Raw genomic sequence first — 15,265 nt, forward strand, 5'->3', positions numbered from 1 at the left:
TCTTGTGTGTTTAAGCTTGAATTAACACGAACACACTCATACATGCCCAGCTTCTTCCATTCTGCCTTTCTGAAGTTCACGCTGGGGTCCCAGTGTCCTCCGTCTTTGGATCATCCCCTCTCCTCTTCCAAAAGGGCGTCCTGGAGTTTAAAGCACAAAGGATTGCTCTTTTGCTCCCTGTTTAGGTCGGCCTCCCTGCTGGGCTCTCAGCATGCCAAATCGGACACTGTTTATGGAGACTATTGCAATCAGCAGCTTCCTCCAGTATATCCAGCAAGTCCCAGTAACCCCCTGCTTTTCTGGCCAGTCGGCAATAGGAAGTGGAGGTTGGGGGTCATCGCTATGTTAGCCTTTTTTGTGTATGTGACAGGCAGAGGGAGTGAGGCGGGTAGCGGCTGTCTTCTTAACAGGATTACACTGTAAGCAGGGCCACAAGACACACTTGCCTGAAGAATAAGACTTCATGCCTTACACACACACACACACAGACACAGTTGAGACCTCTGATTGGCCCCTGTGCCTTAGTAAGAGTATGTGTATGATTTTGTGTTTCTGTATGCACCTAGAAAGTACCAATGTCGATGTTTCTAAGCCAGTATCAACAACCAGTCCCTAAAACCTGTTTATGGCCAATAGAAGTACCAGTAACAGGAACCTGTTAGGCAGATTAGAACCCTTAAAGGTGGAATATTGCAATTGTGGGCCCCATACCAGCAATATCCCCCCAAGAATTTTTTTTTTGAGAAGACAAAAAGTCTATGTTTGCTTAATGATGGATTTCATTGTAAATTGTTTGTAAATGGAACAAATCCCAAATAAGAAAATTTATTTAAAAAGTCACAATCTTTGTGAAATCTGAATTTTCCATCTGCAAATAATACATCAGCTGCCCATACATTATGCACTCCCAGTATGCATGCATGGGAATTTCTTTTTACTTATCTACAGTGTGTGAGGCATAAAGATTCTGTTGAAAAGTGTGCATGCCTGTCACTGCAGGCTGGACACGGGACAGTTGCAGTTAATGATGGTGAAATTGCAGTGCCATTATTGCAGCCTCCCAGGCCCTCTGGGGTAATACACCCATTGTTAGCCAGTTATGTCCATCCGCTGGGTCCAACAACACAACGCTGTCTCCTCAAAGCAGACGGAAGACGCTTGAAGTATGGCACCAATGTGTGCAACTGTACCACTATGAATAAAGGCCTTTGCATGTCATAACTGGCCAGTCAGCTTCACGCCACACTCAGTTTAAAGTTTTCCTTTGATGCTTTAGGGTTCCACATGAGGAGATACAGAACTTCATCTCCGTCTTGACATCTTCCATTAGTTATGGTGCTATCTCTTCAGCTCTTCACTGTAAGGCTTTTCGCTGTAAAGTGGCCTACACTAGTTGGGCTGGCCCATCTCTGTGAGTCCCGTTTCCCCGTGGCTGCTTACATAAACCACCTAAAGTCAATTCCGATCGTGGCAGAGCCAGTCTGATGTGGATATATTTAGCATAGCGTTCTCTTTATCTTTTTTAACCACTGTGTTTGCCTCCCCGGCCCTGCATGCCCAAGCAGCAATAAAAGATTCATGTATTCCTACCCTCCGGTGATGCAGTGGCACACTTACTTTACATCCTGAGCAATTATTGTCCACTAGATCCAGAGTACAATGCAGCGGTCCCACCTGGGCCACTTGGGGTCATTTCCACTGGGCACATGGTTACGTCACTGACCTCGAATCAACGAGAGACTACCGCCGGGACTGTGGTCGTATCGGTTTTACTTTCGTGTGCCTGCCCACTAATGGTTTATTGATTGTGTATGTAGTGGACTGTGCTGTGCACGAGCCCTTTTCTCTCTCTCTCTCTCTCTCTCTCTCTCTCTCTCTCTCTCTCTCTTTCTCTCTCTGGAAAGTCTGCCTTTTCTCTCTGGAGAAGGGCCAGCACTGAGGCACTTTGGGGTTTTAATGGCACAGAAGGCTGTGCGCCACCCAGAGCCAAGGTCATGCTGTGCCGCCATATTGTATTTTATGAGAAGGTGGGCAGCACTAACTACTGATATGGCCTCATTTTTGATTTATCAGCCCTGCCTATGGCACACATCCTCCCACAGGCTGCTTTCCAGAAACGTAATACACTTAGTACGTTTTATTGCCTTTATAGATATGTATATCATTCTGCTGAAACTATTAGCAGGTACCACGCTACATCTTTTATGAACATAATACTTTCTTAGGATGCGAAGCATTGTCTTTCCAGACACATTTTCTAGATGTTTTATAGCACCTGCTCATGTTTATGGTATTAAATGTCAAAGAGCTGTTGCTTGGCTGACTTTAGCCTCAGTGGTACAGAACCCAACCATCTGTTTTCTTTGTTTCATTTTCAAATCTTATTTCATTTCTCTTTACTATACAGTTGACCCCAGTAGCAGGACCTCCAGAAGGGGGTACCAGAGTGACCATCCATGGAGTGAACCTGGGCTTGTCCTTTTCTGAGATGGTGGATAATGTGCAGGTGGCAGGAGTCCAGTGTACTCCAAAAGAGGACGGTTACATCATTGCCGAACAGTAAGTCCTTTCACAACCACATGACCAAAATGATATTGAAGCCCCACAGATTTTTCGATATTGGACAAAGTTTTACCATAAAAGCATTGCTATATAGTAGACTTGTGATATGTGTAAAAAAAAAATGAGAATGTAATGGTTTTAGGCTCATATCAAAGCACTGTGTTGGCACATAAAGTGGACATGAGTTTGATCCCTTACAATACCATTGGCATCTCTAGACGGTAATCCTAGAGATGTAATCAAAATAATTAATGGGTGGGGTGAATAGAATGACAGTAGGAATCAGTCACATAATGTTTTATATCAGTTGATAACTGGACTGAACCCAATTTTACACAGTGAATGTGCTGCTAGAGTAGTGGTAAATCCCGTAATATTCAATAATTTTCCTGTAAATCATATAAATCAAACCACGTCATATTTAGCTTTTCTTTAATGTCTCTAATGTCTAAAATAGAACTTACTACATTAATCGGTAGAGTAGAAAGAGGATCCATTTCAAATAAAACACCCAGGCTTTTTCATCCACTATAAAGCAGCGTGTTTTGTACACAGACCAGGCTCAAAGGCATCCAATTAAGAGTTGTCAAAACAGTAAGGCATGTGATCCGCTTCATAAAGGGTGCTCATGGGCCTCTGCTCTGCTCTGGTGAACCTGCTGGCAGTTCTCTTCAGACAGGAACATCTTCACAAAGGCACTAAAAACAACGCTATGATAGATGGCATCCCTGCAGACAGCGGTCGCAGCCCCTCGTGAGCAGATAAAAAGTGCCTAATTAGAAAGAATGGCAGACCAGACTACCCTCTGTCTGCAAGAAGCTAGCTTCTCACCCCATCTCATCCCCCATTCCTCTATGATCCCTCAGCGTCGGTTTATGTGTATTCTATTAATTTTGCAGAATGGCTAGTTAACCCTGCCCTCCCAGACTTCTTATCCTAATCCTTATGCCAGCATTTTCACATCCATATCAGCTTCTGCTGCAGAAAGCAGAACACTGATGATTCCTCTGTTCATCGTGGGGCTGTGTGCTGTTCCGGTCACCTACATACTGGTCCGTTTTCAAGCCTGGCTCACTCACCCTACAATGGTTTGTTTCCTGCTGTACACACTCTCACTCTGCAGTCTTCTGGCTGACCCAAAAAGACCCGAAATAGAGCAAATACGACAGGGGGAGTCATGCAGTAAGATGAGAGAGAGAGAGAGAGAGAGAGAGAGAGAGAGAGAGAGAGAGAGAGAGAATACTAGCCACTAGGGGTTCATACAAAGTGGTGTGCTTGGAATGGAGCATTGCTCTGTGAACAGATACAATATATGCCTCTTCTTTTGCTTACCATGTGGTTGTTACCTTCATTCCCCTTGGCCATTTTCCTTTGCACAGAGCCAGCACTTGGAGGTAGCTGCAAGACATTAAAACTGCATCTTTATTTATAAATAAAACATAAAAATTATTTATCATTATCTGTGGGGGCCTACATTACTATATGCACTGATAACAGCCATAACAATAAAGCCACCTGCAGAATATTGTGTAGGTTGCCAAAACTACTTGACTCCACAAGACAAAGCCTGCATTAGCTTTTTACAGCAATTTGTGCTACAGTAACTATAACATGGGATCAGACCAGACGAACTAGCCTTCACTTCTCATCAGTGACTTTAGGCACTCATGTCAAGTTTGTTTGTGTTGCACTTGTGTCTTGTATGCACTGTCTATGTTGCACCATGGTCCTGGAGGAACGTTGTTTCGATTCACTGTGTACTCTGTATGTAGTTGAAATGACAATAAACCCACTTGACTTGACTTGACTTGACTCATGACCCTGTAAAAATAATGTGATAGAAATAAACTCCCCTGAAGCTTGAAGAATGGAAGATTGCAAGTGCATAACAACTCTCACATATTTGCAGCAAATATTTATTTAGGAATTGTTACAGTAAATATTTGAACTGAATGTCATGTCCTTTTTTATTATTCTATTTAGTGGTGGACTGCATATCAACTGTAGATGTATGTACAGCATGGAATGGAGATGATTTGCATTACTGACAGACTCATGCAGACCCAGTTTTCTGATTTATCAGATTATTTGGTTCATGTACAGGGAACGTTCTCTCTGGCCAGGTGGTATTTTAAATGGTTTAAAAATGCATCTATAAATGTGTATTTAAAAACAGTATGAACATATTGCTTTTGTTCAAAACCCATAAAAAGTGAAGAAAGACACATATAGTACATACAGTCATTCATATAGTCATTTAGCTGACATCTGACAACTACAGTGATAGAATGCAGCCAACTGTAAAATATACTGTAGTATATAAAGCATGATTTCCTAAAAAAGTAGCTTGGATAAAACAAGCATCCACTGGGTAACACAATGCCTTGGATAATGCAATCTTATTGACACATCCCAAAGTGGCCATTTGTAGTAAGATTCTCATGCTGAATGCTCTAGTCATGTGCCATGGCCTATTAAACTTGGTGAAGCAAGATTACTTGATCTTCAGTAGATTTTTTGCCATGACCTTATTTCATTGCAAATCTCTGGAGATGCAAATCTCTGGACGGTTGGCCTTGACTCCCAACCCAGTAGTATGCATGCTGGTTTCAGGGGGGTCTATAAATAGTCTCTCTGTCTAGGCTGGTTCTTTCTTCCCTTGCCTATCTCGGAGCAGTGCTGTATAGGGTTGTAGGCAGAGGATGGCCAAGGCAGCTGTAATTGAAACGCATGGCGTGCTGCCGGCTGCAGGGAGAAGATTTGTCAGCCCTGCTCCCCTCTGACAGCAGTTTAATCAGAGTGGGACGGAGCTGGAGTGAATTCATTTGTATAGAGCCGTGGAGGAGTGTCAGCAGGAAATGAGAGAAGCAGCACCGCAGCCTGGTGAAAGTGCATGTGACACAGGAAGCGGAAAGATTCTTTCACCTGGGCTGCAGGTTCCTCTGGTGCTGTTCTGGCCATTTTCTGCTCCATGGGGCAGTGTACATTCTTAGGTTGGGGCAAAGAGTTTACCGTGTCTTACTAAACTCACAATGGCGTTACATTTGGAGACTGGCAGGTGCCACACAGTGCATTTAGATTTGGGAATTTAGAGACCTCTCTAGGGAGAATGTGTTATTGCAATAAGTATGAGGAAGAGTCCAATGTGGCGCAGTCTACTTTTAGAGCACTAAGTGTCTTTAGATCCAGTTTGGTTCAGTTGATTTAGTCCAATTTGTGTTTGAGGAAGCGGACATTAGAGAGAAGAGCTTTCAGTCTAGCATGGATCCTTGTTTGCCTCCCCGGCTTTCACTTTATAATGTGCTGAGTTTGATTTCAGCTTCTGCGAACGCTGCCAAAGCTGTGGTTTCCATGCACAGAACTGTTTATGCAATGATATCAAGGAAAATACAGTTTACTGGTAGAAATCGCATATGAAAAATATACATGTCCATTGAGATTACTTTCAGCTTAATTAACGTGGTCTAACATGTAAGTTACCAGAGTTTGCCATTGGTGTTTTTGATGGCAGTCGTTTAAGTACGGCTTTGTTGAGGTCACTCAACTCACTCATGGCATCGCCCCATGCGATATATCCCTTAGAACAGCACAGACAACACCAGCATAGCCCCCCACCCCCCACCCCACATACACATTCAGCATGTGGTACGATTGCCTTGCGCTCTTTACTACTTCCCACAAGGAGCTAGTCGATGAGCATCGCATTTTTATTATGCCATTTGATCTGGCCACCTGCCTGGGTGGATGACACCTGATCAGACAGTACGATAAAGCAGTATTGATCTACTGCAACTACTCGCCGTGATTTGCGCGACCCATGGTGCTGTTAAGGACTGTATTTATGACAGTATGGGATGCAATCCTGGCGAGGCTGTGGCAGCTGCCCACTTTGGATGTTGTGGGTAATTCTGCAGATGGAATGTAGGCAGAATGTTAAGCAGTTAAGGACTGAAAGAGAACATGACAGTGACAGTCAGGAAATCAACAACAGATACTAAAAGCATACTAATTATTTACTAACGAGTTCATAAATCCTCAAGACAGTTGTCTTTGTCGGGATAAAAAAAAGTCCAGTGATGAATTGATCTCAAATGCAACATACTAAATACTATGCAATTTGTGTTTACTTTCAGGATAGTGTGTGAGATGGATGCAGCTCCAGAAGACACCAGGCCTGGTCCTGTGCAGCTGTGTGTGGGCGAATGTAAGCCTGAACTGCAGGCTCGCTCTTCCCAGCTCTACTCCTTCGTGGTAAGACTTTAATTCCCAGCATGCCACTGAATTATGCAGGAAGGAGGTGGTAGTACTTGCTATTGTTGTGGTATCATGACTTCACACATTAGCGACTGCACACACTTATGGGAGCTCACAGGTCAGGACACAGACGGCCGATATGCGTTTGGACAGGTGCAGTTCGCAGAGGTGGAGAGAGCTTAAACCTTGTGTGACAGCAAAACAGAGTGCAAGTTACTTTCACAGAGACTCTGCTGTTTGCTTCACACTCCAAAAAGTTTGATCCAGTCAACGTATTATTTCTTTTTCGTTAAAGCCATAGAGATTTTCATTTTATCTCTGCAAACATTTTTTCCTTCCTCAACCCAACAAGACAGCAGGCTCCCAGGTGTTCAAATGGATTGTTGGTTTCATTCTTTCAATCCATTTATAAAGGCAACAGGAAGTTTAAATGATATGAAGTTTTAATTATATAAATGACCTGGATAATTTAATTTTTTTGTACATGGTAGGACCTTTCCTCTTTTCACAACATTTCACATTTTGGCCAATACAGTTCTAGAGCCTATTGCCTAAGTTGCCAGTTGCCCTAGACATTTATTTTGTGCACACCACTATACCAGTTGAATCTGTACAGATTTAAAAATATCCACTATTAAAGGTCCCATGCATTTACTTTTTATCTTGAGGTCTGTCATGGTGTGTACAGACAGACCAAGAGGGATGAACACATGCAGAGATGGATACAAAGCAAGCAGGTTTATTAACCAAAACAAGCATAAACAAGGGGTATGAAAAACGGGAGCAGCAACTAGGGATTAAACAAGAAACAGAACCTGAATGTGACAACCAAAATGGCGAACATAACAAACCTAGGACTAGGAGGAGTTGGGAGCTGAGCTAGAGTTAACGGAAAACAAAGAGGGCATTAAAGTAAACAGAGGCTAGAGAGTAGCTGGGGAACCAGCCGCTAGACCAAACGGCAAGGCCAACCTAACCTGAATAAGCAGCGTTCTGCCGTGATCGTGGGTCGCCTCGCTTGAACGTGGATCGCATGTAAACCTGGACAGGAAGCGAGCGTGCCTAGCTTGCCACGAGAGTTGACAGGAGACCTACTCCTGAACGTGAGTCGAGAACTAGAGCTGATCTGAACACGTTGGTAACGCGTGAGGAACCTTAGGGCATCCTAGAGATTCCAGATTAATCAATTCTCAGCAAAGAATCAAGGGGTTGAAGCTCCTTAAGTACTCCCAGTCCCAGGTGTAACACATGAACAAAACCAATAAACAAGGAACGATCACAAATGAACATGAATCAACACAAGTGAACAGAACCGAACACACATGAACACAAACAAGGCGGAACTGAGGAGGAAGTCCTTATTTGGGCCTGTGGGCAGCAGCTTGGGATCACCCCAGGGGAGGGCGCAATACCAAGTGCCTGACAAGGTCCATAAGATAAATGGTCTCTGCACATTATTTAAAAATAATTCAGACCTGAAACACTTAAAGTAAGAGTGATGATTAAAAGAAAAATATATGTTTTAAACAATATTTGTCTAGACCAAAAATAATTTTGGCAAGAGCACTGGCCGAAACCAAGAACAAATAAAGTATTCATGAGTTCAGCATGTCTAACACGACAGACATTAGCTGGCTGGCTAACAACTACTTAGATCACATTGGCAATTTTACACTAACATTAGACAGTCATTGGGCTAGAAAGCTAATTTATGGTTTGCATTGCATTGCTTCTGCAGTTTCATTATTGCATAGGCCTATATTGAGATTACAGGTAAGAAATGATATACTCTGCAGATCTAGGTTTTGCTTGTGTATCTAGTTGCTACAAAAATCCATAACAGTAGCTTTAGCCATCAGTACTTGAAACTGACCTGTAGCTTGTCCTGACTATTATTTGGGAGATAATGCCCTTGCATAACAGCAGAGTAGCAGGGTCTCTCTGTTAATGTGTTTTAGAAGGACCTCTTCAAGCCAATCTGCAGCTATTACAAGGGACTAGGTCAATAAATTAGACTTTTATGGCTGATGGTGCCTTTTTATCTGCACTACGATTTGCTCCCACACACAAAAACATTTATTTTAATCGTTTCAGTAGATTTCAAGCAAAGCGATTTTTAATGGCTAATGGCATTATTTACATACTTACTTATTCAGCATAATTAAAAGCAGTGTGTTTATGTTTAATGATCTAATGCAGCTAATGCATTCGTGAGGGAAAAGGCTAAAAGTGAATTGTGTTTTGTACATCCTGCAGATATAACATTACAGATTATCACAAATTACAGCCTATGATTGTCATTGTTGGGTTTTTTTGTTGTTGTTTTTTTCCAGCAGAATAAGAACTTCATTTGCTGGAGAAGTGAAGTCCCTGACAACATAATAGAGTTTGCACTCACTTATTGAAATATGGAGTGATTATAAACACGCATTGCCATGGGGAGAGCGCATTCAACATGCAGACAATGAAAGCTATTAGCTAAATCAAAGGCAGGATGGCAGCCATGTTCCCCTCCGCCGAAGAGCACCAGAGGGGACACTTCAGCACCACGCTTAACACACATACACACACTTACCCCACCATCCCACAGCAAGAAACAGCTGCTGGTTATTAGCTGCGCCGTTTTTATTACAATACACCACCACCACTTCTCACTCTCGGTGTGTCTCTCTCTGTGCAAGTGTATGGTCATGCACAGTTTTTTAGCATGGGTTTCCACCACCTGCACCACCTTTCATATCACAGTCGCGCATAAAAACAGCCTGTTATCACTAGCGCTCCTCCAAATGTTGTTGGACAACAGAACAGAGTCCCAGAGCGGCCTGCCTGTTTTCATAACAACACGAGCTGAGGCACAAAACGGTATTAATGTATTTTTAGCCCACGCGTGTGTGAAGTCGGCCACCAGCCATTTCCTGTGCTTCTCTTAAGACTCTGAGCTGTCTGTTTGTATATTTCTCCGTCTGCACATCTTGGGAGACTGTTAATACATGCTACTTTCAGGCCCTGTTTTAAGACGTGGGAAACAGAGTAGAGCAAGCTAGGAGGGTACGGCAAAATAGGCACTGGAGGGATCAGGAGATGTTTTTTCAAAGGTTTTAAAAGCCTTGTTTTCATCCTGAGCACTCCTCCCATAAGCCCTTAGCACTCTAGTGGGACAAAGAATAGCCTTTTATGTCCATCTTTAGTCTTTTGTCCATCTTGACTCGATTTCTTTTAGAATAAGGGGCTCTACTCTTACACCAAAAAACAGCTATTTTGTAGGCAAAACCACAAAAAAGTGTAGTCTGACCTGCATGAAATAAAACCTTGTGCAAGTTTCTCAACATCAGAACATGAGAGGATCCATCTATGCCCTGCAGTGTTACAAATATGGAAGAAATGTTTTTTTAAATATTCCTGATACAAAGGTTAAAGTCAATTAATTATTCAAAATTACTCCTAGGTTCTATACTTCTGTAGAATGTGAAATATGAGCAGCACATTATGTATTAGGGTTTAAGCATAGACTCACTGTTTGCCAATTAAAATATTATCTGTGTTGGAACAGTTCAGCTGGAGGAAATTCTGTTGCATCTGTTGCAAGTTTTGATTTTTTACTGAGGCAGTTAGAGACTGAAACACAAGCAGATGTCATAGTATTCTTAGTGTTGGTGTCATCAGCATACAAATTAGATTCTAACTCTGAGATTCTAGTTTCTAATGAAATGCCCTGGAGGTAACATATAAACTAAACTTTGAACGTTTTCACACTGGAACAATGTGATTATTACTGTCTAACAAAACAAAATGATATGGTTATACCTAAACATTGTAAGTACAGTACCAAATATTTCCATTCTGCTTTCCATCCGCTCTAGAAGGACAGTGTGACACACAATATTAAAAGTAAAATCTCTGTGGTCTAACAAAATAAGGACATGTATAGCTTGCAATGGTCCAAGTCAGCTGACACAAGATCATTCTCTATCCTCACCAAGGCAGTGTGTCCTACTCTGAAGCTGGGCTGAAAGGGCTCAAGAAGTTGTCTAGACACACCACGCTCTAGGACGTTTTGGAAGATTGGCTGATAGTTTAGGATTAAGAGTCTTCTTATTTTAAGAATATTCTTAGATCCTTAGAAACAGGAATGATCACTGCTATAGAAGGAAATCACAATGGTGGTAATGAGGGCTTAAACGTTTTCAGAATGTCTAGCTATGTCTGCATAATGCTCTTTATCTGCCTTTTGTTCAGATCCCCTCTGTGACAGGCTTGTCCCCCAGCCGGGGTCCAGAATCTGGGGGCACTAAGGTGACCATAATTGGGGAGAACCTAGGAGCCGGCAGCAGTGTCAACGTGCTTTTTGGAAACCAGACCTGCGAGTTCTTTGAGTAAGAGCTTGTTTTTTTTCTGACCACTCTGTTCAAGAGTCCTTGTGCACTGTTCAGGATGCATTCTCTAATTGTGACAATGAGGAACTGATAACCATCTGTCAGATATTTACTATTAAAAAAAGTATAGCTATTAGTATCAGCCACAAAAATCGTATTGATTAGACCCTAATCAGAATGTCTAGCTTCTAGGTTACTAAGTAATTCAGATTTAAAATGACAACTTCAGATCCTGTTTGCATTTACAAGCTATGAAACATCTATATTATAATGTATTATAATATATCATAAGTGAACATGCATTTTTCTCTTTCACCTTCTGCTCGCTTTCCTTACCGTTTTTATTATTATTATTATTATTATTATTATTATTATTATTATTATTATTTCTCTCTCTCTCTTTTTCCATGGTTCCATGGTCTTTCCAAGCTCTGAGTAGCTGCTTGCTCACTCATCCTGTGTCAGAACCTTGTGTAAATCTTAATAAGCTTCTGATGACCTGCTGCATTCAGCCGCTGCAATAATAGCCTGCAGTCAGAAAGCATGATCTTTCTCCTCTCACCTCTTACTCACTCTGTTTTTCAACTGCATATGCCTTGCCTCTCTGTCTCTCTCACTCTCTCTCTCTTTCTCTCTAGCCTTATCTCACTTTTTCTTTTTCTCACCCCCTCTTTCTTGTTCTCTCTGTTTCTCCCTGCCTTCAGGATATTTATTTAAAGACAGTGATGGAAAACTGATTGTAATGCTGCAAGGTGCAGAAGTCAATCCTGTTTTAATGAGATATTGGCTAATTACGGACTTCTGTTTTCCTCTTTCTTTCTGGCACTAGAGTGAAATATGCTTGCATGTGTATCTGCACAGCAGTAAATACTCCTGACAGGTTCTATCAGAGAGTGATTCATGCATGCTAGTTACAAATAGCTGAGAAGAACAGATAGCAGAAAAAGAAATGGGTAAAAACTGGGGCTGTACTGATATGAAGGTTTTATCACGATAGCGATTTGACGGAGATAAGTGCTGTGTCTGATGACCATCAAAATTGACCAATGCATTTTAATATGGACTAAAATAAAACCAACTCCAATAGATTTAGTTGAGCAGTGCTTCTCTGTATAGCCTGTAAGATGCAAATCAAGGTTATCAGATATTCCCACACCTTTTAGTTCTAAAATAATATGAATAATGTAAATATTGTACTATAAATATTTTTCTTCATTTCTGTCAAAGATAAAGATCATGGAAGTCTTCATTAGAGTTACATTACTTTCATGGATTTACATATATGTCTGTTTCTCCCAGGCGGACTATGACAGAGATTGTGTGCTTCTCTGCTCCTTCACTGACTGGTGTGGGCCCAGTACAGATTACAGTGAGTGTGGACCGTGCCCAGGTAAAGGAAAGCCTCAGCTTTGAGTACATTGATGACCCTACTGTACAGCGCATCGAACCTGAATGGAGTATTGCAAGGTAAATGCTGTTGAACACTTTCATGTGTGCTTAGTACAGTGTTGTGTAGTACAGTGTGTTATCGATGTTTCTGTGTGTGATACCTCAAATGGTAATGGTCAAATGGTAATGGTCAAACTTTGGTAATCAAAATTGCTACTCCAGTGTCTGAATTTCTGCAGTGTGCAGCAAATGAAAAAGATCTTTTAAGAGAAGGAAATAAACAGTGGTTTGAGTTGTTACTGTGTGGTGTGCATAGACTCTCAAACAGAACTCTACATCTTTTGTTTTGAAACCTTCCTTTGTCTGCAGTTGGTCTCAGTGTCACATGGTTGCTTTCGTCACTTGACTTATCTGTACATTTGTGTATTTGTTTTATTGTTTGTAGTAAACAGCCACCAGCAGTGATATAGTTGATGTATTCCAAATGATTTTTGTGAAACTTCCCAATGGCTTCTTTCGTTAGTGAGTTTTTGAAGGAGAGGGGACCACATCTGGTAAATGAGACAGTTGCTGCTGATAAATAATATATTATGGAGTTTGCTTTTAATGTCTCCATACTAAACTCCAAAAAGTACATTTTCACTGCTTTACTGCCTAACATCATAGAGATTAACACAGAAGAGATGTGAATGTAGATGCCAAATGCTTCTCATCCATAGAATTATCTGTTCTCTGACTTTAAATACAAATTTAAATACAAGTCAAGTGTGCACAACCGTCTTGGAATGTCCCAGCATGTGTGTGTCTGGTGCAGGCAGCTGCTGCTGAATGTGCCACAGTGCTGTCAGGTTTGAAATTAGTGCAACTGATGAACGCTTCAGCAGGACAGAGCAGGAGACGCTCTGAACATGTGGCAGAGGTGTGAGCCTGGAGCAGATGGCATGGAAATGAAGTTCAGTTTGAGACCGCACAGCAGGTCCTCAGGACATGGAGACAAAAGAGGAAAGAGGGAAGAGTTAAAAACAGGGGGGTGGTGTTAATTTTTGATTTTTAGAAGAAGTGTTAATAACCCCCTGCCCCCCAACACACATACATACACATGTGTTTCCTACAATGCAGCTGTACTTAATCCCTAGATTTTAACAGAGGGATGTTGAAAGTTCAGAGCACATATTTGTTTTCTTAGTTAAGGAGATTTAGGTTGTTTTTGATATTTTGATCATTTAAATCATGTGGAAAAACCTTGAACATTTTTAGTAAATGAAATGTGTATTTTTGCAACTAATTATGCAATTTTGTAATTTTCTTTGAGTAATGTAGCAAAACAAAAGCAATAACTATCAACTTCAAAGAGCTCTAAAATTGTAATAAAATCATACTAATCCAGAATTCCTGAAGACCTGTAGAGATGCATATTTAAAAATAGACAGATAGAGACATAGATGCAAAGAGAGAGGAGGTCCTATGTTTGTTTTTTTTGTTCTATTTGTGAGTTTAGGCAAGGCAGCAGCACCTCCCCTCACCCTCTCACATACTACATGGAGAATGGCCGGCGTCCAGCGCTTGTTCCCCTGAAGCCGGCAGATAAACAAATAAAAAGGCGGGGTGAACTGGGAGGGGGGATCAAAGGCTCTGGCAGAGTGCTGTCTGTTCTCCAGCATCTCAGTAGCCTTAAATGCTCCATCAACATCAACCAGACCAGTCTGCTGAAGAGAGACAGTAGGGAATTTAGAATAGGTTGTCGAGGAAATGTCTTCGCCTGCGTGTCCTTGTGTCAAAGAAACAGATGTGCAATATTTATGAAAATGAATGTTTGACTGACAAATGTATTGCTGCAGAAATGTGTTGCAACAACCACCAAGAGAATGTATTTATTCAAGCAACAACAGCGTTTAAAAGCTAACAGGTTCAGTTTGCTGAACAATGCCTTCTTTGATCTTGCAATTTTTGAATTGTGACCACAAATTAAACTTAATTTTGGGAGATGGACCACACCCCAACTCCTCCTCCACAGCCCTGTATATACCTTTTACTCTCACCTCACCTTCGTGTCCAACAACATCGCTATTGCCACCACCCCATCTTCCCCTCATTTCATCACTCATTCCCCTCACTCATCATTCACTCATTTCATCTACAGGGGGGCCCAGCTCTTCGACGTTCACCACTAAGCCACTCAGTGGCAGTCTCCGGCCCATGTCTCTATGCGTAGTTTTGTTGTATATTATCAAGCTGTGGACGACCCCTGAATGCTAAATAGGATCTCCACAGCTTGATTTCTTTGGTGTTTTCAAAGGCGCGCCTAAAACGTTTGATTGCATCTACTGAAGTCAGTTAAAAGCATCTTTAATCATTACCTTCTCACAAACCTATTATCTTCAGTGGAGCATTTGACCAAAGGAGCAAGTTTTAAAGGCTGGTATGGGTTGACTGAGGGAAAAGTTTCTTTGCACAGAGGTACAGGAAGTACCAGACTTAGTTCTTCACTCTAAACGTGAAGCTTGAGAGTCAAGTCAGTTTATTTAGAGTCATCATGAAACAAAAATTAATTTCATTCCATAAAGTTACATGTAAAAACACCAAACTCACCAAAAAGTCATCAAGCCCATAACCATGATCATGTCCACCTTATTCCGCCATTTCCACATTCCCTCACAAGCACAAAAAGGTATGAGCAGACATATGGA

At 41.5% G+C, this 15,265-nt stretch overlaps 1 protein-coding gene across 1 annotated transcript in view; it reads left to right on the forward strand.

Moving 5' to 3' along the window:
* Positions 1-15,265, forward strand: part of plxna2 (plexin A2) — a 217,876-nt gene that overhangs the window by 156,427 nt on the left and 46,184 nt on the right. The window contains exons 13-16 of the mRNA XM_072656506.1: positions 2,408-2,559; positions 6,696-6,813; positions 11,053-11,189; positions 12,489-12,656. Of these exons, the coding sequence (XP_072512607.1) occupies positions 2,408-2,559; positions 6,696-6,813; positions 11,053-11,189; positions 12,489-12,656 (575 nt within the window). The remainder of the gene's footprint in view (positions 1-2,407; positions 2,560-6,695; positions 6,814-11,052; positions 11,190-12,488; positions 12,657-15,265) is intronic.

Source organism: Salminus brasiliensis, chromosome 14 (assembly GCF_030463535.1).
Source record: "Salminus brasiliensis chromosome 14, fSalBra1.hap2, whole genome shotgun sequence".
NCBI classification, from domain to species: domain Eukaryota; kingdom Metazoa; phylum Chordata; class Actinopteri; order Characiformes; family Bryconidae; genus Salminus; species Salminus brasiliensis.